Source organism: Marmota monax, unplaced genomic scaffold, assembly GCF_021218885.2.
Source record: "Marmota monax isolate L192 unplaced genomic scaffold, Marmota_monax_Labrador192_F-V1.1 WCK01_AAM20220418_F8-fsc00076, whole genome shotgun sequence".
Classification (NCBI taxonomy): Eukaryota; Metazoa; Chordata; class Mammalia; order Rodentia; family Sciuridae; genus Marmota; species Marmota monax.
This window is the reverse complement of record NW_026692843.1, coordinates 316,140-340,979: the sequence shown is the minus strand read 5'-3', so window position 1 is coordinate 340,979 and position 24,840 is coordinate 316,140. Positions and strand designations below refer to the sequence as shown.

The window sequence follows — 24,840 nt, the reverse complement described above, 5'->3', positions numbered from 1 at the left end:
CCTCCTGGGTCCTCTTCTTCCTTGGGGAGAAGACCTTTCTGCTGTCCTTAATAAGCCTCTACTTTGCACTCCACACTGGCCTCGTGTGCCTCTCTGGTGTCACACTTCAGCACTGGGGAAGTAACACCTGCACCCTTCCTTCCCTCGCCAGCTCCACAGTCTCCGCGGCATTCAGCTTCCTCCTCTCTCACTGGATCCTCCCGGGACCCACATTTGCAGTTTGCTCCTGGGGACTAAGGCCTGAGTGGTGCACATGCCCAGAAGGCAGAGCTCCTGGCAGAATTGGCTCTTTGGCTCTCAGATGGTAATGGCTCTCCGTGGCTGAGATGCTGGGGCCTGGAGGAAGCTGGGAGAGACCCTGGGATGGAGTCGCCAACTACCCGAAGGACAAAGTACTTAATGCTGCCTCACTAGAGTCGCTCATCACTAGAGAAAGACCACTCCACACCAGTGCTTCTGCCCAATGCCTGCCCCCCAGCCAGGGTGCTGAGAACAGTTTCCATGTGGAGTCTCCCTCTCCTTGTTACCCAATTTCTCCATGGACATGGCCACTGTTGCCTTCAGAAGGTCTTTCCCAGTAAGGAAAGGAGCAGCAGCGGTGGCCATGGGTGGCTGGAGGACTTGGAAGGAGAGGAGCTGTACCTAGCTCCAGGCTTCTCCAACTCCGACCTGCCCCAAATCACCTGGCATCCTTACAAACTTGGGGTGAAAAGGGAAGTTCTGATTCAACCGCCTGGGGCAGGGCCTGAGACGCTGCAGTTCTAACAGGCCCTGGGATGCCGATGCTGCAAGTTTGTGGGCCACACAGGGCGGAGCAAGGGACCAGCCACCTTGAGCCTTCACCTGCTGCTCCATTCTCCAATCCCACAGGCCCTCCTGCCCCTCCAGCCTCCTCCTTCCCCATGCCCCCTCTCTCCTGTACAGGACAATTCTGTCAGCTAGGGCTACAAAAGCTGCCCAATGGCACCCAAACCTGCAATCTGAAAGAAAGAATTCCTGGGGGGTGGGGGGATGCTTCAGTCACTTCCAAATCCTCTCTTGGCTTCACTCTTATACTTGGCCCTCTGCAGACCTACCTATCATTGGAGGGGGAAAAAAAAAACCGATTCCAGTTGTCACAGGCTGCAGCTGGCGGCAGGTGAGCACCCCAGGTTGTCTCATTCCTGCACCCCCAATAGCAGCATCTTACAACAGAAGCTCTTTTCTGTGCGGACCCATGGCGCTGTCTCGTGTATTATTCACGTGCATGCATTTTTAGGGACAGGGAAATACATAGGATCACGAAAGACTTGTGCCTGGGTAGGAAAGAGGTGCACTCAATACATTTTTTTAGAGCCCTCTAGATTGCAGTGGGTGCATCTGGAGTAGAAAGGTAAGCCCCAGCTACACGTACAGCAGAGATGGGTTTTGAAGAAGGACAGGTGCTAGGAATGGCATTGTCCCCAAACATTTCCTCTTTCGTTTTTTAGAACAAAAATGTTAGGGGACAGAGCGTGGGATTTGGCGAAAGAGTAAATACACTATCTTCAAATTGTATTCAGAGAAATTTCAGAAGCATCAGCTCCGGGGAGAGAAGCCTCCGGCAGGTACATATAGACCAACTTGACCACAAAAATATTTGATAAGCAGTTTCTGTTACAATGTGGCCATTCAGCCTGAAGTTTTACTTAAAACCCCCTATCCCCACAGTGCAGAGCCTTAGAGGACCTTATCCAGAAAGGCGACCTAACAGAATCTTTCCAGACTCAGCCTTCAGCCAACAGAACACAGGTCATTTATTAATTCAACTGGGAAAGAGGGCGGGGATGTCAGAGACTGGTGAGCTGAATTTCCAGTGGCTGAGGAGCACATTTTCCCAAACACAGGGTCACATTATCCTTCCCGAGTCTCTGAAGCACTTTGGTAGGTATGAGCTGTAACAGCCGGCCAGCTGGTGCCCATCCTGGACTAGCTCATTCCTACTTCAGAGACTCCTAATAAATAGGCTCGAATTGTTCTTTTCCTCATGCTCGACAGCGTGCGTTTCCAAGCAAACAATACTGCACCAGAATGAGAACCTGGGCAGCACAGAGCAAGGTTCCCGGCATAAAACAAAAACAATCCTCCACACCAAGCGCCTCCATTGTCAGATGATGCGGTCTCAAGTTACAGGAAGGAAGACAAATGATGGGTGCACACCTGCCCCAGAACTGGAGCCTGTAAAACCGAGAGGCTCAGCCCAGCATGACATCACCACACGGGGCCAGTTTCTCTCAAGTCCTTGCTGGGGCTGGGGAGGAAGCCCCCACCCCCGTGTGGGGCCCCATCCCTACTACAACACACAGACCACTCCCTGCTATCTCTAAATCTCCACATTGAGGGCTCCCAAGAACCCACTGCTTTGCCACCCCCACCCAAGTCTCCAGAAATCTTCTTCTCTGAAACAGACCTTTCTTTGGGAAAGGAAAGCAGTCCTCAGAGTGGACTCCGAGGCCCACTTTGGACGCCAGCCTGACTTGCTGAAATGCGACCCAGCAGGCAGACCTAGTCAATAAGCCCCATCCTCCAAACACGCCTGGGTAGGCGACAGAGAGGACCATAACAGAAGGGCAATTCTAATAAACACTCATCAAGGAAAGAGGCCACTTCTGGGCACATTAGCTCTGTGGTTTACAGAAAAGATCGGATTCCTGGATCGATGCACAGTCAAGTACTGCCTCAACCAATGACAAGGCTGTTCGCTGTCTTTACTAATAATAGCAGCGGCCTTGTCTTCCAGTGTTCACCAGAGTACATGGGCGATCCTTAGGCTACCTGCACTACTGTCCACCAGCGAGCTCTAGCCATCGGCCAGCCAAGTGAGGGGCTGCCCGGTGTGCCAGTGTGTCTCCACCGGCACGGGGCTGCCACCATCGAGGGCTCTTCCTTAAGAGAAGGCCTTCCCACACTCTGGTTGTTCCCATGCAGGAAATACCACTGTGTGGGGGGTGCAGAGGAAAAGATGCTGATAGAGCCAGAAGCCCCCAACCATGCACCCTGCTGCTGAACAATCAAAACCGAATTCCAAAGGGTCGTTTCTGCTCCCAGTAGTATCTTGGGGCTGCCAGATGCTCATAACTGACCGGGCATGAAATGCTACATGCCGCAGCCACCAGGTAAAGCCTTACAAGGCTGCCGAGAACCCCAGGCCAGCCGCGGCTCCAGGCTGCACGGGCTAGGAGAGGCACACTAACAAAGCGGGGCAGCCTCTCCTCCCCCTGGGGGGCTCTGGGCAGCCGGACGCAGCACTTACATGGCCTCGGAAACCTCCTGGTTCAGGTCGCTGGCTGGGGCTAGCTGCAGGGACTGCGACCCTCCCATCCTCGCTGCGCCCTGGCGTGCAGGCTAGCCGCGAGCAGGGCCAGCGTCCTGGCGCGGTTCCTCCAGCCGGGGGCCCGGGGCGGGCCGGCCGGTGGCCGGGGCTGCTGCACTGCAGATGGCAGCAGCCGCTGGCATCCGTAGTAGAGATGGCAGAGAGCTGCGGCTCGCGGCCGGAGCCGGGGCCCTGGGGGCGAGCGCCAAGGCAGTGTGTGCGCGAGTACGGCTGGAGCGCGCCTAGGTGTGCGCGCAGAAGAGCCGGCGCGCACGGCTCTGCCGGGAGCGCGCTGGTGTGAGCGTGAGCGCAGGGGTGGTCCGAATAGATCTTCCCCTCTTAAAGCCCCCGGCAGCCCAGCTCCTGTGTGACGATGATGTCATCACCACCAAGCGGCCCAACGCCAGCATCTTTACAAAGCTCCAGCGCTGGCTGGCTCCGGAAATGGGGCGGGGGAGAAGGCGAGGACCCTCCCTCTGCGCCCACGTCAAGCCCCAGCCTCTCCAGCCTCTCCCAGGCTGCCCGCATTGTGTGGCTTTGAGATGTAAATATACTGCAGGGTGGGGAGCCAGGGGCCCCAGGAGGGAGGAGTGTGGTGGTCCCCAACCACTGACCACAAGAGTGTAGAAGGTCTCCGTGCAGCGGGCTCATCCCTCCAGGAAAAATGAAATGGTCTCTCCCGCCCCAGAGGTAGGGGCACAGCTGTAGGAACAGGTAAACAGGCGGCAGTGGGAATTGAGAACTGCCCACCTCTTCCTCCTTCAGGGTTTTGGAGGGGCTAAGCCCTGTCCCAGTGGGAGCCTCCGGGCCTGATCCCCCCTTACTGCCTCCAAGGATACCACCTTTGTTCTGTTAAGTTTTCTGCAGGGGTTGAGACAAGCCTGAGAGTAACAGGCTCAGGGCCAGCTCAGGGCTAGGTCTGCAACCCCATCTTTGGCCACTAGATGAGTTTTCCACAAAGACAACCCTGTGCAAAAGCTCACCCTACACAAACAGGCCAGGTAAGCTGCACTGAGGGGCGGGAGTCAGGCCCCATATGCAACAAGAGTACTGGGGAAGACATAGCTCTGTAGCTTGACCTTCAATGGCAATATCTTTGACATCCAGTGTGCAACCCCATTCTCCTGCTGGGAAGCAGCCAGATCTTGGCTCCTGGTTCTGAAACTTGCAGGTGTGAGCTCTGAGGCCTTCATGGTGGAGGCTATCAGACAAGGACTCCATCTCCTCACAAGTGCAGTAGGCTTAGGGGTAACCCTGGAATCAGATTGTCCCCTTGTACTTTGCATGCAAAGCAACCACCTTCTGAGCTCTAGACTCACAACTGAACTTAAGTGGAATCACCCATGGGGAAGTTGAAGGCTCTTCTACATTTCCCCATGATTTCTTAACCCACAGGGCAGTCAGCCTAAATTGTATCTAAATTGTGACCAAAAGAAAAATAAAAATTAAGCTAAAAATGTCCAAAGCATTCAAAAACTTTCCCCAGTATACTGATTGAATACTTTCTAAAACTGTGGCCAAGGATGTCTGAATGGGCACGTTTAGGATTGCCATGCAAGGTGTTAGGATGGCTGGAGAGCTTCCTGGTGAGCAGACTTGCTGCATCTGGCATTTCGTATCCATGTCAAACTAAACACCAGACCATCAAAACTGCTTCCCAAGCCTCAACACCATGAAATTCCCAGGAAACATTGAGAAGGTTCACTTCTGCATTTACATGAAAATAACTAATGATTCTGTCAATCTCCAAGGGAAGGTAACTGTCAGAGGGTGGCCTGATGAGGTCTGCTCTGGAAAGCACCTCCGGGAAGCTGTCACTCACTGTCAACACTAGGTATCATTTGGTGGCAAGGATCCTGTAACCTGGTTTATCCAATCAGGATCCTTAGCACTGGAGGGTTTGCTTCTCTATTAGTAAACAGATCTCTTGGGCTCCAGCTGTAGTTGGGGGTCCAAAGAACCTTACCATGAGGAACCGAAAAGCTCATAAACAACAATCTAGACTGTTAATATTTTGAGGAGGGCTGGGGCTATGGCTCAGAGGTAGTGACTTGACTGGCATGTGTGAGGCACTGGGTTTGATTCTCAGTACCACTTATAATCAGCACCACTTATAAATAAATAAAATAAAGTCCAGCAACAACTAAAAAAAATTTTTTTAAAATATTTTGAAGAAAGGGACCCTTTTCCTGGGCACCTAGGGAAAGGCCTTCGGCCAAGTTGGTTCTGGGGAAATGCATGGGGGGAAATGAGGAAACCCAACTAGAACCTGTCAAATAACTTTCATTTTGTATTTTGCATAACGTGCAAAATGACAGAGCCGTCAAAGTGTCCCTACCCTTAGTAGGTAGAGGTTTTGCAGCAATAACGAGAGGACTTTGAAAGGAGACCAGAGTTCAAATCCTGACTTCCCCCTCATGAGCTGTGTGGTCTCAAGCCAACTGCTTAACCGTACTGAGTCTCCACCTCCTCAGCTGGCCAAGGAGAAAGAGCAACCACTTTGCAAAGGTTTTGGGAAAATTAAACACCATCTATGAAAGCCCAGGACCAGGACCCTTTTTTGTAATAAAATTGTATTCCCTAAGTATAATAATATAAAGATAGTATAAAGGAAATAAGTCACAGTGCTTTTACTTAGAATCCAGCAACAACAAAACAATTATAATCCCAACAATCAAAAAGATACGACATAGCAACATATTACTTAGTGGATCACTGATGTTGAAAACATGGCCAAGAACCAGGGCTAAAACAAATAGAATGGGGGCACCTCTGAGGTCCATGCAACCCAGACCCATGTGTCACAAGTCTGTGTGACTTTCTTACAAAACCTCTCAGACCCTCCATTAGACTTTTTGGTGCTTAAATTACTTTTTTTTTTTTTTTTTTTTTGGTGCTGGAGATTAAACCCAGGGGTGCCTAACCCCTGAGTCACATCCCCTGTGCTTTTTATTTTGAGACAGGGCCTCACTAAGTTGCCTAGCTAAATTGCTGAAGCTGGCCTTAAACTTGTGATCCTCCTGCCTCAGCCTCTGGAGTCTGGGGAATTATAGACATACTCCACTATGGCTGCCTTTTACCCACAATTTAGAACAAACGTGGCTATTTAGTAATTTAGCCTACAGAAAATACAAAGCTGAAGAAAACAGGGAGGGTAAAGGTTGTACCATTACTTGAATGTTTGTGCCCCCACCCCACTTATCTGTTGAAGCCCTGATCCCCCAGGGGATATATTGGAGGAAGAATCTGGGAGGAGACTGGGGTTAGATGGGGTGATGAGGTCCCCTCATAATGGGATTAATGCTCTTATAAAAAGAGAGTCAGGGGACCCCACCCCAACCTGATAAAAACATAGAAAAAAGGTGGCCACTTGCAAACCAGGAGGAGGGCAGCCCCCAAGAACCTGACTGGGCTGGCATCTTGACCTTGGACTTCCAATTTCCTGAACCATAGGAACAGCTGTTTTAGACAGCCAGGCTACAGCGATTTTGTTACAGCAGCCCAAACTAAGACACACTGCTTAGGATACATCACAGTAGCAAGAAGAACAGCTAACAAAATAGCAAAAGACAGAAAAACAATTGAATCAGACTAAGGAAATGCCAAACAGTAGCAATTCAGGCATCTGGGGCCCCTGCAGAGACACAGCCGCCCTGCCCTGGGCTATACACTTCCCACAACAAATGCTTTTACCACCAGTCTGTTTTGCTGTGTGTGTTGGGGGGGGGGGGGGCACCAACCTCATCCCCAAATTCATTCCATAAGGGTTAAATCAGCGATTTGTACAATAGGAAGCAATTAGCATTCCAAAACTCACCCCCTTGTTCAAATGCATTAAGCCTCCACTTGGGCCAGGTTCTGACCAGGGCCAAGGCCATAGTCACGGTCCTGGCCCCACAGACCCACAAGATCATTTATCTGGAAAATCCACACAGGTGGCTCTTTGCCCTCTGTTTCTCCCTGACCTTCACATGCCACTGCTCCTCCCTTCCTCACTACCCCACATCCAGCAAGGCCTCTACCCTGGTCACTCTGTGAAGGCTTCTCCAGCAGACCATGTCCTCTCCAGATCCGACAGGAGTGCCCACCACTTCTAAGCATGGACCTAATGAGACCATTCCAAACAGCCCCTCTGCCAGCCTTGGGGCCACGGTGCACATGGTCTAGGGCCCTGAGGGTAGACCAAGGCCACACAGGGTTCCATGACAACTGTCCTGTTGTGTCCTGAGACAGCTAGAAACCTTGATAAACTAAGGGACGCCTCCCTCATTTCTGCAGCAATTAGTTGTTCAAGGTCTATTATGACACCTTCTCTGTGCCTGGCCTGTCTGCTCTGCTACTTACTGGCACACACCAGACACAGCAGCAAGCCCGGCAATCTCCTGTACCCATGAGATGAGCCTGGAAGGACTGCAAGGGACTGAGACACAAGAAAGAAACACTCGTGGTTTGAAACACAAATTTGCAGGGTCCACCTTGGCCTCTAGCCTCAGGTAAGGCTCCCGTTGCCATGACAGCCAGACTCTCCTAACACTATCAGGGGCCCCCAAGCTGCTAATTATCCCGAGTGCGTGCTAAAGGAAAATAGGTCAGATCGCAGACCCATCTGGAGGATGCCAGGATGTCAATACAGCTGGAGAGCGGGACTGGGCACAGTGCAGTTCCTCCAAGCCCTTGGCCTTCACCACTCAGCACAGCAAGGTGGGCAGCACAGTGCAGCTGGTCCTGGAGATGCGAAGGTTGCCCACTTCCAACTCTTCCCTGCACCTGCAGCCCCACAGGTCCAGCCCATGTCTCGCCACTGTGCCCAGCACTTTCCAAACAGCCATGCACTGCATTCCGCACGCTAAATTCAAGAGCTGGAAGCTGTGTGGCTGTAGGCTAGCCCACATGGACGGTGAGCAGGAGACCAGCACAGCAGCACAGCCATCAGGGAGAGAGCACCCAGCTGCCATCCAGAGCGCACTGCTGGCCTTTCCCGCCCAGGTTTTGCAGACCTCCCCTGCAAAAAGGGATACCTGCTCCTCTGACCTTCAGGATACTTGCTCTCATGTCACTCAGGCTTGCTCCAAAAGTTCCAAAAGCTGTCCACCACCCAGTTCTACCTCCTGGCCGTGGTCACTTGCCTCCTCCTGTGTTCCAGCAAGGCAAAGGTGCTCACAGCTCCCCACTGAGCGGCTCCTCAACCCGGTGGCCCAGCTCCTGGCCAGCTCCATGCCCCTTCAGCAGACTGCTCTTCTCCCAGCTCCCTATATTTATGCTGGGGGGCTTCCTTGCCTTGTCAGTCACAGTTACCCGTGTGTCTGCATCCAGTGCTCCCCCCCTCCAGCCAAGCAGGCTGCCCTCCCATGAGCAGAGCTCTGTGGCTACACCCTGCAGAGGGCCGGGGCCAAATCTTCAGTCCTACCCTGAGAAAGGGTGGAGGACCCGCGGGTTCCTCCATTACCAGGGCCACTGGTATTCTCTTCATCACTCACACACCAGCATGACACCTCACGCCACCCCAGGGAGTCTCGGGGGTTTTCTAGGGCTGAACACAAACTCAGGCGAAACTTATCCAGAAGGTTCTCTGGTTCCCTCCTTAAAAGGGCTGATTTACCATCTGTTTCCCTTACCGCCTGCTCCAGACTCCCACTAGAGACCTTTCAGAGTCCTTCACAGGCAAGGACAGCTCCACAGGCTGCTCCTCAGGGGAAACAACCTCTAATTCAGTTATGATAGAAGCTGAGCTCTGAGGATTCCACTGTTAGACCCAAAATGTGCCAGGAAAGAAATCAGTACAGATGAGACTCACTTTCCCTCTAAAATGAAGATAGTGTTCAGGACACAATCTTGATAGCTATAGGAAGGGAGGGAGGAGGGAAGAGAGGGAGGGAGGGAGGGAGGGAGGGAGGAAGGTTGGCTGGCCCTGAGAATCCCAGGGCTATGCAAAAAGGAGTGGAGAAGTCACATCACATAAAAAAAAAGCAGCAACACTAACACTCAGAAGAGGAGTCTCAGAACCCTCCTTTTGTTACCCAATTCCTTCAGCTCTTTTGAGATGGAAATGGTAGGTGGCACTCTGAGATAACTTTGTAGAAAATAGACCCTGCCTCATGTCAAAAAGGATATAACCTTGCCATCCAGGAGAGCAAAAAAAAATGGGGGTAGAAAAGATGGGGGAGGCTAGTCCAGCAGGGCTTACCTGAGTTAGCCCTTGGAGTAGTCTGCAAGTCTGGTTCTGAGTTTCCCAACAGCCAGGCAAAAAGGGCAATAATCATGATCAATTATGCCATCCATAAAGTCCAGCAGGTTAACAAAAAAAAAAAAGGAACATTCCACCAGTAGCAGCTTTTCTTGTCACTGACATTCTTAATATGCTGCTTTACAGGTCCTCTGTCAGGGGCTGCGTGCATGCATGGATGATGCCTTCAACAATATCCTTCCCCAAGCCAGTACTCAATTTCATATGGATACCTCGGTGTGCACATCAGAAGCTCCTCAGCTCCCCCGACAATCAACATCAGAAAACTAGGAAGTTACTGGGGACGTATGTCCTGCACTGAGGGACCCCGCCATGCATGTCTCCATGGTAACAAGGTCACAGGTGGGGAAGCAAAGGGCAGCCTTTGGACAACGTCTGTCAACACACAGCTTCCTGAGTCTTCCCAGTCAGTCTCCGGCCGGCAGGACAAATGCACTATGCCACCAGCCACAGGGCCAAGCCGCAGCCTGACAGAAGACGTAGCATGTCATGAGTTCACCATGACAGATGGCTCAAAACCCATCTGGAGCCTGGAGAAATGGCAACCAGCTGAGGTGGACCAGGCAACAACTGAGGAAGAGAAGCCCCGCCCAGGGGTGGACTGCAGGTGGCCTCAAAGAGAAGAGTGAACACCCAAGGATGGACCCTCGGAGCTGCTCAGAGCCTCTGTGTGAGCAGCCAAGTCAAGGATGACGTGAGGAGAGGGCCACCCCGAGACTCCAGCAGGCAAGCACGAGCGGACCCCTCGCTCCCCCCAGCACAGCCCCAGCACTAACGCGGCTCAGGCCGACGTCTGTTCAACATAAAGTCAAATCACGCTCATTTCCTTTGTCAAGGTCAAGTCTCATTTTCTCCACAATTAACCATAAAATGTGGACCCACGAAGCAGGCTCATTTGAGGCCGTCTTTCTCAGGTAACAGTTTTCTTCAGGTTTTGCCAGCCCTCCCTCCACCTTTTGGTCCCTAACTTCATAAACCAGGTCTAAGGTCATACGCAGAAACAAACAGGGTGGCCCAGAGCGGGCACTGGCCCAGAACAGCCCAACCTCCAAGTCAGGCTTCTGCTTAGAAATGAAGTCAAGCTCCACCCTAAACCTCTGAAGGCAGAACCAGTGGACTCACCTGCGCCAGGTAAGGGCTTCTGTCTAGGATCAAAAACGTAACCAGGGGGAGCCATGTCTCTTCTCGGGGCACTCTTTCCAGGAAGAACAACAGATAATCCCATAAACAATACAAGAAAAGGTTTTGGTTCTTGTTAAAAGAGCTTTAATATTGCGCTGGGATTGCAATGAATGTTGACGTGTTAGTCGACCGAGTTCCTCTAGAAGCTTAAGTTGACTGGTTTTAGAGGCTACTTTGTACTAGGAATAAAGGAGAACTCTTGGGGTGTAAACAGAGATGGGGTCTCCCAGCTGCCAAAATGGACGGCAAACTCGTTCCTCTGGCTGGACTGGAGGAGCGGGTGGAGAGCAGCCAGCCGGCCCATCTGTAGGAGCAGGAGTTCTCAGCGGCCCAGTGAGGTGCCACAGAGACGGAAGTGCTTCCCACAAGCACACGAACACAGCACAACCAGAAGCTCTGAACATCTTGGTCTCCCCTGTGGCAAGCGGCCAGCAGGACGGCATGTACCTGGGGCTGCCCCTGCCGCAGGGTGGCAGCTGTTCATTTCGGCCATCCCTGTCAGCTGCTCTGGGGCAAATTTCTTCCTAGGCCTGGTGAGCTACGACACAGCCTGACACCAGCTGCCCTACTTGTGAGCAGGGCCATGAAAACCAGGCCCCGAGGCCCAAACTGCTGACTCCAGGCTTCACACAAATCCAGAGCGCCAGGCTGGAAAGAGCCGCCATGAGCATCTATTACAGCAGCCTGTCCCATCTGCAGGCAGAGGAGTGAATGAGTGGGTCGGGGGTGGGGGTGGGTGGGTGCACGCCTGCGCGTGTCTGCAGCCAAGCCCTAAAAATACCTCCCTCTTTCCATAACCTTCCCAGAGGCCCTGTCTGTGATTCCCTCTGCACCCTGCCCACTCATGACTGCTGCAAGGAGCATCCGACTGTCTGAGGACAAGGGATTTTCCCCTGAATACTTGGATCTTTGCAAACTGACTTGTACACATGAAGACGATCTTTCTGTCTTCAGAGCAACTCAAGTCCTGCATCACCTTGCAGATCTAATGGAAATGTTGTGAGGGACACCCCAACACAGGCAAGAGCAGGTGGCCCATCAGCTTGCAGAAGCTGGCTCCATACAGAAGTTTGACCAAAAAAAAAAGCACAGTATATTTATGTAACGTTTGTGTCTCTTTAAGTCATTAATCCAGGAAGACAAGAGGGATTCCTGCTTTAAGTGAACTTTCCACCAGGGAACAGACCCCAGCGTGGTGCAGCCCTTCATGCAGGAAGCAAGCAGTAAGCTCAGCTCCAGAAGGAAGTGTGGCCAGCAGTGGGCACATGGGAAGCCTCCAGGAACTGCCTGCCTGTGTGGATGGACAGATGGGCAGACAGACTGTACTCAGACACACAGGAAAGGCAGAGAGCAAACCCTTTACAGCTGAGACTAGAGCTGAAGGAAACTCAATGAAGTAAATCCTAGGATGAGGCCTGACCCAGCCTCCAGAGCTCTAAGGAGACCCCTGCCATCACTCACCACGCCCAGACCCACACTCTGGCTCTGACCTCCACCTCCCCCAGGGCTTGGTTTGGTTTTGTGATGTTGGGGGAGGAAGGCAGGCTGGATACTCAGCAGCAAGGTCTGCATGGACTCTCTTCTTCAGACACCCCAGTCAAAAAGATGAGTAGACAATAGGGAAAATGCTTCACTCAGCTCCTTAGACTGGCCCCAAGAAGATCCTCCGGGCCCTTGGGGCCTCGGTGTTCTCATCTGTGCAGAAGGGCTGATGATGACAGTACCTCCTCCACAACGGAGGTTGTCAAGTTTAAATGAGATAACACACGAACAACTTTTAGCACAGCAGGGCTAGACATACGGCAAGTGCTTGATACATGTTAGCCCCAGCTGCTTTGTGAAAAAGCAAGAAATCACACCGGACTGGGGAGGACACCACGTCCCTGCTTTGCTGACTCTCATGGCATCTCTGGGGCACCAAGCCCAGAGCTCCTCAGTCAGGCAGGAGAGTTCAAGGCTGGTAGGCTTCCTGGAGGAGGCACTGAGTGGCCCAACCAGAAGTTCTTTTACCACTGCTGTGCCCTCAGAGCTTGTGAGCTCAGCCAAGGGCCTGACCTCACGGGGCCTCAGTTTCCCCACCTATAAAATGGATACAATAAAAGACCTGCCTGTCAGCTGTTATGGACATTAAAAGAGTGAAGCACAAACTGAAGCCTCTCTCTCAGTGCCTGGCACACAGACGGCGCTCCACGAAGGCCGACCACTGCGCCATGATACTCCAGGGCCAGGTGCCCACTCCCAGTCAGAGCCCATGAGGCCATCCCTGCCTGGCCCTTCCTTTCCCCACCCTTTTCTCCCAAAGGGCCACAGTTCCTATCCCAAGTCTCACCAAACAGCACCGCAACAACCAGCGTTCTGATCAGAGAGGAGGGCGGAGGGTGGCCCGGCCCACACAACCAACCGCGTCCACCCAGACAGATGTCTCAGCCTCTGCTGGCAGAAGTCCCGCAGGTACCACCTGCCAACCCAGGGACAAGGCTCTCCTGGAGATGAGGCAGTCAGTGCACTCGGAATGCTGCCAGGGACTGAGTGATGCCGTTGCAGAACAGACTAGAACAGCCCAGAGCAGAAGAGCAGCACAGGAAACAACGGAAAAGTCACGCGTCCCACCTAGAAAGGGGGGCCAGCCAATCGCGTCCACGTGCGAGCAGCCCACGTGGACGGCCACAGTGCAGAACTCCCCGGGCTTGAGCAACGCGCCCTGGGCAGGCTGTGGGTCCTCTGATCCGGAAGACTTCCCTTTTCACTTGTTTTGTTTGCTTGTGTCTCTGTTTGTTTTAATGCCTCAAGATCAAAGCTGGGGTCTTCCGTGCCTTAAAAAAAAAAAAATCACTCTGTTTTTGCTCACTGGCTTTCTGAGAAAGGCAAGAAGGCCCGTGGTTCTGCACAGCCCCCAGGCGACCATGCTGGGTGGATCTGGACAAAGACTGGGAAGGCACTTGCGGGGGTGACACGAGGTGGCATGACATCCCCAAAGAGACGGCGTCCTTTGCCTCTCAGCCCTGAAGAATGCACAGGGTCCCCATGCTGGGGGAGCACGTGGGGAATCCTCCCTGGGCAGCAAGGGGGGTGAATGCTAGCGCCAAGCTGAAGGCTTTGGTGACATGTCCCAGCAACCTCTGCCCAGAAACACAGCCCAACCTGGGAGTCATTGTCCTGCAGAGTCTCTGTGATAGACAGCGTGGCCCATGTCTGCAGCGTCACCCCTGCCTCACCAGCACCGGCTGCAGGCCTGCACAGAGCAGGTGCTCCACGTGGCCCTCTGACCTCCAGCCTCCCCTCCAATCTACTGTCCTCCTTGCCACCAGAAACATTCCCCAAGGCTAAATTCCATGCTGCTTGAAAAGTGCAGATGAGTTTCCTTTAATTTCTTGGGACCCAGCAAATCTCCCAGCCTGGCTTCAAATCCCCCCAAATCTGAAGACCACCTGCCACTCTGGTGCTAAGCTGCTGTTCTGCCCAGGAACTTGGTGCCCGCCTCCAGTCCCCCAGCTTCTCCCTGACCTGCTGCCTGCATCTGCTGGGCACTCCATAACCCAAGACCTGGCATATGCAGCTCCCTCCCTAAAGAACCTCTGCCCTTCTCCCTCAGCAAAGGGCTATTCATGCTGCAAAACCCAGTGGAGAGGCTGCTGCCTCTCCAGGCAGAGACAGGTGCTCTCTTATCTTGGGTCTTTTGTCTTCAGCTCTGTTGGAGAGTGTACCCTGTCACAGTTATGCTCAAAACAGCTGTCTTCATCTCCTTTCCCCCAGTCTGTGATCAAATGTCTCTTCCTTTGCAAGCCGGGCGCTACTTGCTTCATAGACCTTTACTCTTCACAATGACCCTAGGAAATGGCTACTACTAGCCTCATTTTAAAGATGGATATGCTAAGGCTCAGAGTGATCAAATAAGCTTGAAGGCCAAGGCAGGAGATCAAAAGATCAAGACCAGCTTCAGCCATTTATCGAGGCCTCAGCGATTTAGCAACATCCTGTCTCAAAATAAAACATAAAGAAAAGGGGCTGGGGGGATGTGGCTCAGTGGTTAAGCGCCCCTGGGTTCAACCCTTGGGGTAAATAAATAAATAGGCCAAAATGGGTCCAGCAGCCTGTTTCTCCATCTCTGTTCCTTCCCCTATGCCACGACACACACAGGGTGTGGCACAGGATCAACCAGGATGAATCTACCAAGTGGGTGGACAGATGAACCAAAAATGCAAACAAAGCATGAGAGAGCCAGGGAGCACTGCAGGTCGCCACTCACCCTTCCTGCACCCCGGGGCTTCCCCTCCTGCACCAGCAAAAGGCAGCAGCACTTAGGCAGGAGGGGCCTGGGCCAAGCACACTCTGGCCTGAAAGCCCACCCTCCCACCTCCCGGGAGCACCTCTGTTCCGCTCCTCCTGTGAGGAGAGGGCCTGTTTCTCCATTCCCGTTGGGCCATCTAGGACAGGGCCTGCCCCTGGCAGCTGGCATGTACTTGACTTGGAAGAAAAGCATCCCCCAAGGTGCATAAATAACATGCGGCCAGGGCTAACACTGGGCAGCTGTGCTGGACACAGAGTGGGCTTTTGGCCTCAGCTCCTCCCTTCAGGGTGCAAAGGGGCCCTACCCTCCCTGACTGCTCCAACCCCAGCACATCATCTGCTTCTCACTCAGCCACTCAGAGTCAGCTTCCCTTCCAGGCTGTTCCAGGGCCTCGGACTCCAAGAAGTGCTGCCAGCCCCAATTTTAGTCTCCTCCTGGGAGGTGGAAGAGTTGCAGGGCTGGCATCCTGAGCCCTGCTCTCTCCCATGCCTGTTCCCACCCAGATGAAGGAGGCACCTTCTATTTGACTCCTGGAGAGTGAGGCAGGTGCAGGACTTAATCCCAGAGACCCTCAGCCCCAGCAACCCAACCCCTTTTCCCTGGCAAGACAGGGAGAATCACCCAGACCCACGATGATTTGACTAGGATTTGCCCTGCTCCCAAACTCATGCAGAAGTTTAATTCCCAAAGCCATACATCAATGAATGAAGACAGTGGAAACTTAATACCACTATGATATTTAGAAGTGGGGTCTTTAGCCAGTGATTAGATTTAGATAACATCTCTAGAGCAGAGCCCCATGATTAAATTCTGGTGGCTTTACAAGAACAGGGACAGAGGACAAACACAGACTTGGACATGCACCTCCTTGACTCTTGCCAGACAATGCACTGTGGCTAGCTGCCATGAAGTGATGCTGTCAGGGGGACCCTTGCCAGAACCTGTACCATGCTGTTCGGACTTTCAGCCTCCAAACTGTAAGCTAAACAAGCCTCTTTATAAAGCTGGTCTGCCTCGGGTATTTCATTACAGTAACGAAAAGCAAACTAATAGAAGATTCCACCTATAAAATGAACTGCCGAGGCGGGAGCCAGCTGAGGAACTGCTGAATGTGAAGATGTGCGTTGTTTTTCAAGAGGTTCCTGTCGGTTCTCCCTCTCCCACCTGGGAAAAACTCTCAAATCTTGGAGGAGTACTGTCAGAGAGATGGAAGCAATTTGGGGCAGGCTGCTCAAGGCAGGCAGGGACACTTACAGGAAGGCTGGCCAGCCAAGCCACAACCCCATCCACCCCCACAGGCTGCAGTTCGGGGCAGCATTTCTCAAGGGGTGCCATGCCCTGGGCCTCCTGCATCCGTAACAGGGAGCTGGCCTCCCCCTTCAGGGAGCTCGGCTGCCTCTCCCGGCTCATTTCTTCCAAGTCTGTCCAGGTAGCCTCAGGCCAGGTTCCTAATTCCTAAGGGACCCTCCCCGTTCCCCACCAGGAAGAGTGGGAGGTCAGCTCTGAACTAGGATGGTGTCTTCTTGGATCGCGTGCCAGCACAAAAGGCTCTTTGCCACAAGCCCCTGAGGTCAGCTGTGGCCGTCTTGGTGTGAGCAAAACCTCTCACTTGTGTTCCTGGAAGTTCTTCAGATCATCAGACTCCCTGGCCTCAGCCTCTCTCACCCGCCAAACAGCGATGGGTGGGCACTGGAGGAGACAGAAGGCCTGTTGGAAGCTCAGTCTCAGCAATCGATGTTCTCCTCCCTCCTCCCAGGACAGGCCCATTGCTTCAGGCAGGTTTGGGCTGCAGAAAGCAAAGCCCTCTCCTACTCTTCCCTTTCTCTCCCCCCAAGTCACATCTGTTCTCCCCAAGGCATGGGGCCTAATGACACTGATGGGTGTGTGAGGAAGGGGACTGTGAGAGCTCCTGGAGAAAAGCTCTTTGCTCTGGGATTGCGTCAGTATTTCCAAGGCAGCCATGAGAAGCAGCAGGCGGCAGGAAGTGGCCCAGCAAGAACAAAGCATCTGTCCATCAGTAATAAGACTGCCCTGGGCGTTCTCTGTCAAGACACCGGGTCTCACTGCCATGGTGCTCTCCTCCAAGCCAAAGAGGGAAGACAAAGCCACAGATGTGTGTGCGGGGGTGTGGGGGAGGAGACAGGAGGCAGCCTGTCCAGCAAGAGAAGCTGCAGGGAAACGGGAACCCAGGGACGGATCTCCACGTCACGCAATGCAGGACCTCTGACGCTGGGCCAGGTGGGTGAAGAACAACTTCCGTCTCCATGCAAGGAAATGCTCATCTGCTCACTGTTGAAAACGGCCCTGAAAACCTCCAGGGATGGGTCAGAGAGGAAGGGACATGATTTACTTGGACCCCTGGATCCAGGCCACAGTCCCCATGACCTAAAAACAATGCCAAATGGAGTTGGAAGGCATGCTTTACTAGAGGTGACGGAGACACAGCTGTCCCGCGTCCTGCCCAGCCAGGCCAGGGCATGGAGCCTCAAGGCTTGGGGGCCTCTCAGTGCTGCAACCTCTCTGCCTTGGCAGGCAGCTTGTGAAGGTTTTAAAAATGCAAATCTGATCCCATCACTGTCCTGCCCGGGGCTTCTAGACACTCAAAAGAAAACCAACGGAGCCAACAGCCAAAGCTCAGCAATCTGCACAATAAAAGATGACAGTATTGGATTACAGCCCAAAGTATTAAATAAATACCCCAGAGTCCGCACTGATAAATAAATTATTGAATAAATTAATAAATGGGAGAGAAGAGACAAATCTGTGCAGAAGAATTCTAAATAATTCATGTAAATGTAACAGAGGTGGAGGGTAGCTGAAGCCCCAAGCCAAAGTAGGGGCTGCACCGTGACTCCCTCCAAAGACTGCAGATGGAAGGGAAGCTGGTGGAGACCCTGCAACACCACAGCACAGCCAAGGACACAGTCCCGTGATGGCAGGGTCCCTCGATGGGAGCGAAGAAAATGGCATTTTATCTCTGTAGTCTTTCTCTCCCAAAATCCATGTCCCCAGTCTAATCATGAGGAAAACATCAAGCAAGTTCCAATCAAGGGGCATCCTACCAAATGCCTAACTAGAACACCCCAAAACTACCAAGGTCACCAGAACCAAGGGGAGTCTGAGAAGGGGATGTGCCATCTTGGAACAGAAAAAGAACGTGGTGGGAGGGGGATGCGGGAAGACTAAAATAAAAACTTAATAAACTAAGGAATTTGGTTAAAAATAAGGCATCAGTATTGGTTCATAAATTATATCAAATTACCATACTATTATTACAGTGTTATCAGAGGAAGCTGTAGACATGGATAAATGGGAGCTTTCCATACCATCTTCTCGACTCTTCCATAAATTTAAATTGTACTTTCAAAAAAATTTTATTAACAAAAAATTCTACCAAAGAGAACAAAAGATAAATCCCAATCCCCAGCTGACCCTCTGCGCTGGCCCTCGGGGCCTGGCTTCCAGACCACCCTCCGCTTCCCCCAGTCTTAGGCTCCAGCCTCACCCTGCATCTGTAGTGAGGGTCCCCTGGCCTGTCTTCTGTGTCCTCACTCATGCTGACAGTATCCGTTCTCTCCCCAGCATCCTCAGCTCATGTGTAGTTAAGCCCGCTCAGCCGACGTGTCCCCTGGAAGCCCTCCCCAGCACCTGGAATAAGTGCAGAGCCAGGTCCGTCCTCCAGCGAGACACACTTGTGCGTCCCACTCTAGCTGCTCACGCCATTCCTGTCCTCTCCAGTGGGTCGGGTGCCCCACAAGGGCAGGGTGGCGTGTGCCTTCTGATCTCTGTGTCCTGTCCCAAGCAGTGTCTGGCCCAGAATAGCCCGAGCTCCTGCGGCTACGCACTCATGTGTGTAAATGAACAGGACCCAGAGGCGGCCTGAGCAGAGCTGACTTGGCAAACCAACACCCAGGGTGCGACCACCGTGTCACCCTGTGTGAGAGGCAGGGAGCCTCAGCAGGTGACCTCAGCAAATGAGGACCTGGAGCAAGCAGGAACCACTCACATCCACTGGCTCCAGGGACGCGCTCTGCCCGACCGACTATCTGCATCAGGGAAAGTTCTGGAGGGCTGAATTCCTTTAGATTTCACCCAAAATCTATGCTAACCCATGGATAAGTTTTTTCTTTTTTCTTTTAATTGAGGTATAACTTATAGTAAAATAGTAAAAGTCACTCTTTTTAGTCATAGTTGCCAAAATTTTGACAGTGATATAACCACCCCCACGATCAAGAGAGGATCTTTCCATCACTCTGAGATCCCTCTTCCCAGCCCTACCCTGGCCACCCTAATAGGGTTTCCATTCCTCAGAGCTTGGCCCTTTCCAGAACACGGTGTAACTGGAATTCTACAGAAGGAACGTCACGCACACACTACTGGTCCTGCCTCTGCAGTCCCCTGACTCACACGGCGCCTCCCACGGTCACATAAAGAGCTGGCCTGAGATCAGCTGCGGCCCAGAAGACCAAAGACACAGGCTCACAGGGCCCAACCACCGCTCTTGCTGATATGGCCTGACCCATGCCCAGGGCCGAGCTCCAGGACCCTGGCCTCCAGGACGGCTGCTGCGAAGGGGTTTTGCACGGTACCTGCTTGCGTTCTTGGCCAGATCCTGGCAGGAGGAAACTTCTACCCCATGGCCAGCTGAGGCAGAAGGCAAAACTGCGTGGTCTGAGGCCGGGGGAGCAAGACCCGCATGGGCAGCAGCTGGGGAGGTGCTGGGGACACAATGGAAGGATTATTCCAAATGGAACTTGGCTCATTAACGGCACATTCATCAGGCCCCACTCACCCCACCCAAGCCACCCCACACACTGCATGGACTATTTAAAGACCCAGTGCACTGCTTCCCTGGTCTCCCCACCAGGGCCTCCACATACATGGTAGAGGCTGTGACCTCCAGTGCCAGGCCAGGGCCTCAAGTTCCCCCCTCCTCAGGCTCCAGGAAAACCGGGGCCTCACTAACAGCTCAGGTGTTCGGACCCTCTGTGTGAGTTTTCTTGTTTGACTTTTCTTTGGAGGAGAGGATTTTTTTGTGTGATAATTTATCATAATTGTGTACAGGCAATAAAACTCTGAATTGAGAACTACAACATAACTTTGCAAACTCTCCAGGATTTGCCCCCCAAAATCTGAGGCTGAGAAAAGTACAGCTGAAAAGGCTGACAAAAGGACTCAGGGCTCCCTCCCTGGCTCCTCAGCGGAGATGGCCACAGCCAGGGCCTTGTGTGTTGGGTCAGCGCCCTCTCCTGGACGTCCAAGGGAACTCCAGCATGCCGGGGCCTCCTTGGGAAACTCTGGGAAGACAATCCCCAAAACCAAGAGGCAGAGTCCTGGAGCTCAAAACAGGTGCTGATCTTCCCCTTTGGCATAAGCAGGAGTAGCACTGCCATTTGCAGCCCGGGAACAGACTTCAGCGATGCCTCCCCAGTCTCCGCAGACCTCCAGGGCTCTGTCCCGAGAGAGCTGGCCTACAGGGCCTCTCAGCGGGGGCCGGGCTGAAATTCCGTGACTCAGTTCTGAGGTCTTGAAACCAAACCCAGCCTGAGGTGGCAGCTGGGGTTTGAGGTTTCACAGCCCTTGTGGGGCAGGGTCATTTCTTCCCCCAGGGGCAGATACCCACAGGAGCATGGGTTTCTGTGTCACCAAGTCCTGCTCATTCCCAGCTTCTCGGGCTCCACTGAGGCTGGCACCTTGGCCTGGAGGACAACATCCACAGGCACCTACCCCTCACACCCTGGAGGAGACTTCTCAGTCTCGCCCAGTCCCTGCCAGGCTCAGCAGGTAGGATCAGCCCCTCACTGCCCTCACCCCTGGGTGTGCCTGAAGTGATGGGCCCAGCCGTGTCACGTCCAACGTGCCTACTTTCTAAAGAGTCTGCCCCGGTCATGAGCCCACAATCCTCCTCAGGGACAGGTCCTTATGTCTGTCCTACCCTGGGGAGACCAACCTGTGAGCTCTGGGTACACAGGGGCCATGTCTCTTATCCTCCCCATCCAGCTGGGCCACCCACAGGGAGCACCAGCACAGACAGCCTGGGAGTATCCCACTGGCTGTGCCCAAGGGTCACGAGTACAGACTGAGCTCGAGTCCACCCTGTTGGCTCCTCGGGGGCCCCATGGCAATGGACAGAAAAACAAGAGTCAGACAATAGAGATCTCTGGAGGCCAGAGTGCCAGGCCACAGTGGAGAGAAGTGACAAGGAGTGTTGGAAAGACACAGGCGAAGTCATAACATGGGTTTATAGGTGGAGCAACACCAGGGTCATCCAATTCTTATTTGTCTACCACGTGGACAGGGATTAAAATAATTTTGTAAAAAAAAGACACAAAATGAATAATATGGACTCCTTGAGCTGTTTAAACTCTTAAGAGAGACACCTTCACACTCAGGAAGCCCCTTTATGATATTCCCTCAACCCACGTTCCTAGTCGGTGAAGAGGCCACTTACAAACACAAAGCGCGCGTCTAAGACACAGGCTCTCAAGGACGTTCAGCTGCTTCCTCCGCACAACACATCCCACTAAGAGGTAATTTAATACACACCGAGGAAAGGTATACTGCTTGCAGTTCTGTCATTAAAAGTGTGTGTGTGTGTGTGTGTGTTTATTGGGACTGAACCCGGGGCGCTCTATCACTGAGCTACACCTCCAGCCCCTTTAATTATTGAGACAGGGTCTCGTAAGTCGCCCAGGCTGGCCTTGGATTTGCAAGCCTCCTGCTTCACCCTCCAGAGTCGCTGGGATTACAGGCGTGCATCACGGCTCCTGGTTATCAAACTGTAAGGAAAAATCTATTTTGGAAATGCTCCAGCTGGGTGGCCCCAGGACAGTCCACAGCCTGGGACCCCCCGGGGATGCCCCCAAACTACAGTCCACTGCAGCCAACCTGAGAAGGCCCCGGGGCAGCACCATGGAGGCTCACTCGGCACCCAGCTCAGTGTCCCGGAGCTCCTGGCTGTCCTCAAAGCCAGTTCTGTTCCCCAGGCCCACCCCAAGCTCACTCCTCCCTTCCCTCGGTTGGCTCTGAACCACCAGGCCACACCCTTCCTGCCCTGGCCTGGTCCCATCAGCCAAAGGCACCAAACAAGTGACTCAACAGCTTGATTAAGAACGGTGCCTCCCTCCACCTTCCCTTCCAGCTCATCCCCACCAGCCAGGAGGTCGGGCCCCCTTAGGAAAATGAGCAATCACCACCCAGCCTAGCACAGACACCCAGGCCGCCTCCAGGTCCCAACAGGGACCCTCCTCCTCCAATCTTCCCATTTCCTGGAAATCAGGATGGTCAGCCTCCTCCGCTTTCTCTTGCCCCAGGCCCCTTCATCGCCTCTTCCTGCTGACTCACCTCCTTTTTCCGGGATCTGCCTCTCTGGCCGGCCACCTCTGCTGCCCCAGATCCTCACCCTCTGGGAGCAGAACTCCTGGGACATCCTGCTATGCCCGCCTCCAGTTCTGTCCCCTCAGATCCATGTCCCCACAGCACAGAACGACCCAACTCAAGCAGGTCCTCTCCCTGCATAAAACCTTCCCCAACTTTCAAGGCCTTTGAACTGCAGAAGCAGACCCCAGCCAGCAGTGGGCTCCCCAGGTGGCTCTGAACCACCCCCAGGCCCAGAGCCACCACCCCCTGCTCCAACCTAGCCAAGCAGTGAGGCCCCTGGACACTCTGAGCAGGGCCTTGGCTCCACAGACCCTCCACCTAGAAGGCGTCTGCCTCCCTCCTCAGGCGCCTCCCAAACACGGACTCTCTCCCCTGACAGGGGAACAGCATCCACCAGGCACACCAGGCCAGGTGGCCCCAAACCTCTGGGCATCCATGGGTGTCCCATGAAGGTGTCCTTTCTTCTGCTAGACTAGGAGCAGGAACAAGCCCAGTTCTGCCCATAGGTCTCCAGCCCCCAGGAGGGAGCCTGGCCCCAATACAGTGCTCCAAACCTGAGGCCTTCCCTCCCTCCCTCCCTCCCAGGCTCCCCAACCTTGGGGCAACTGACTGTCCTCTGGGAATGTCAGAGTCAAGTGCAGAGGCTGGGCCAGCAACCTGCTTTCCAGGCAAAATGGTTGCAGGTGAAAACCAAGGGAAAATGCTGGGCTCATCTTCTAAAGGCACCAAGATTTCAAGAGAGAAACGGCAGAGGGTTGAACCAGGAGCAGGGCCCTTCTGAGAGCAGCACACTGGGCAGCCCCAGGCTACACATCCAGGAAGCCAGCCTAGACCTGGACCAAAGAAGAGGGGAAATGGGTCCCTCTCACTGCCCTGAGCTGCCAGAGGGCTCAGCTTCCCTGCAGAGACAGGAAGGTGGTAACGTTCTTGTCACTGATTCTGGTCACCTCCTGTCTCTGCCTTCGTCCCCATGACCGGCAGTGACTGTCTTGAAGACACTGTTCTCAGGAAGGTGAGGCCTTCATGTCTTAAACACAATGTCCTCTGTAGAACTTCCAGGACCCTTGCCACATCCAGCACCAAGCACAAGAGGTGGGGTCCTCACCCTCTGCATCCCATGTCACCTCTACAAATGGTCCTCCTGTCCTCTGAAAATGGGCCTGTCTAGTTGTGAGTGTCCTGATCCCCTGTCCCATTTGAGGGTCTCACCAACACTTTTCAATTCTCCTGGAACAAGTCAAAGCTGAATTCAAATTCATGTAGAATGTTTGCGTGTTTGGGAGGTGAAGGGGATGCGAATTTCATTCCAACTTTCCCCCTTTTTTCGCGACACAGATGACAAACAGAGACCACCCAAAGCGCCATCCTTTCAGCAGACAGGCATGATCTGTCCATCAGGGTCTTCTTTCCGGTTAAGCCCAGCTGGACCAGACTCCGGAATCCTTCTCCGCATGCATTGCTGCAGAGCCACTGTGCTGTCCCTGAATCATGCCTTGCCATGGTCCTCACGAACAACGACTGGTCCCAACGGCCATTCAGCCACAGTCCCCACCCACAGAAAACAGAGACTGACTTCCAGGGCTTGCACCGAGTCCAGCTACACTGAGACGCTGTCAGCAACGCGTGTGCCTTGAGTCCCTATTCAGGGTGTTTAAGTCCTTGGCAGAATGCCCACTGAACTGATAGCAAATTTGATTTCACAGATCAGCTGGAGTTGCCAAATTAAGCCCCTGTCCAAGAACAAATACCAGAGCGGCCCAGGCTGTCACAGGAGGGTGATAACAGCCCCCCAGGTGCGAGCTGAATGTATCGCGTCCTGCCAGGCCAGGCCAGCCTGGCGCAGCATCTTATCTCCAGCTCACAGCACCATCTGGAAGGCATTGAGCACAACAGCCCTGCCTCACAGCCCTCTTGACTTCTTGTTCTTCAATCCCCACATGTGCAGATCACATAACGGGCAGGCATCAGCGCCCAAGTCAACCAGACTGAAAGGGAGAGCAGCCTGGAAGGAGGGATGGGCTCTGGAATGGCTGGTTTGGAGAGCACTGGACAGTCGTTCTGAGGCCCGAGATTTGATTACGCAAGTCCCAGCAACTGGAGACAGGGCAAGCACCTCTGAGCCACGCTACCAGAATGCTCCAGAGCCCTACTCAGAGGGTGCTGAGAGAGGCCTGTCAATTGGCTGGAAGCTCAGAGGCAAGCACATCCAGATATTTCCAGTCACCAGCTAGATGCACCAGCATGTGAGCACCAGCAGCCCCCAGAGCATGGGAACAGCCCCAAATAGACTGAACTGCTAATCTCCAGCTCAGAGGGTGGGGGGTGGGGGGGCGTGGCTCCTGCACAGTTAACCCTGAACTGGCTGGTCAGTTCTTCCCTGGTACTTTCCTTATCCTCTTTCCCTTCCCAGACTGA

At 53.5% G+C, this 24,840-nt stretch overlaps 1 protein-coding gene across 24 annotated transcripts in view; it reads right to left on the bottom strand.

Moving 5' to 3' along the window:
• Tacc2 (transforming acidic coiled-coil containing protein 2) overlaps positions 1-24,840 on the bottom strand; it is a 191,743-nt gene that overhangs the window by 64,296 nt on the left and 102,607 nt on the right. The window contains exon 8 of one of the 24 annotated variants that reach the window (XM_046448749.2): positions 19,635-19,763. The exons of 21 other annotated variants lie outside the window; for them this stretch is intronic. In XM_046448749.2, the coding sequence (XP_046304705.1) occupies positions 19,635-19,763 (129 nt within the window). Of the gene's footprint in view, positions 1-3,271; positions 3,422-19,634; positions 19,764-24,840 lie in introns of those variants that run through there. 2 more of the 24 variants (XM_046448750.2, XM_046448748.2) reach the window with 2 other exon arrangements.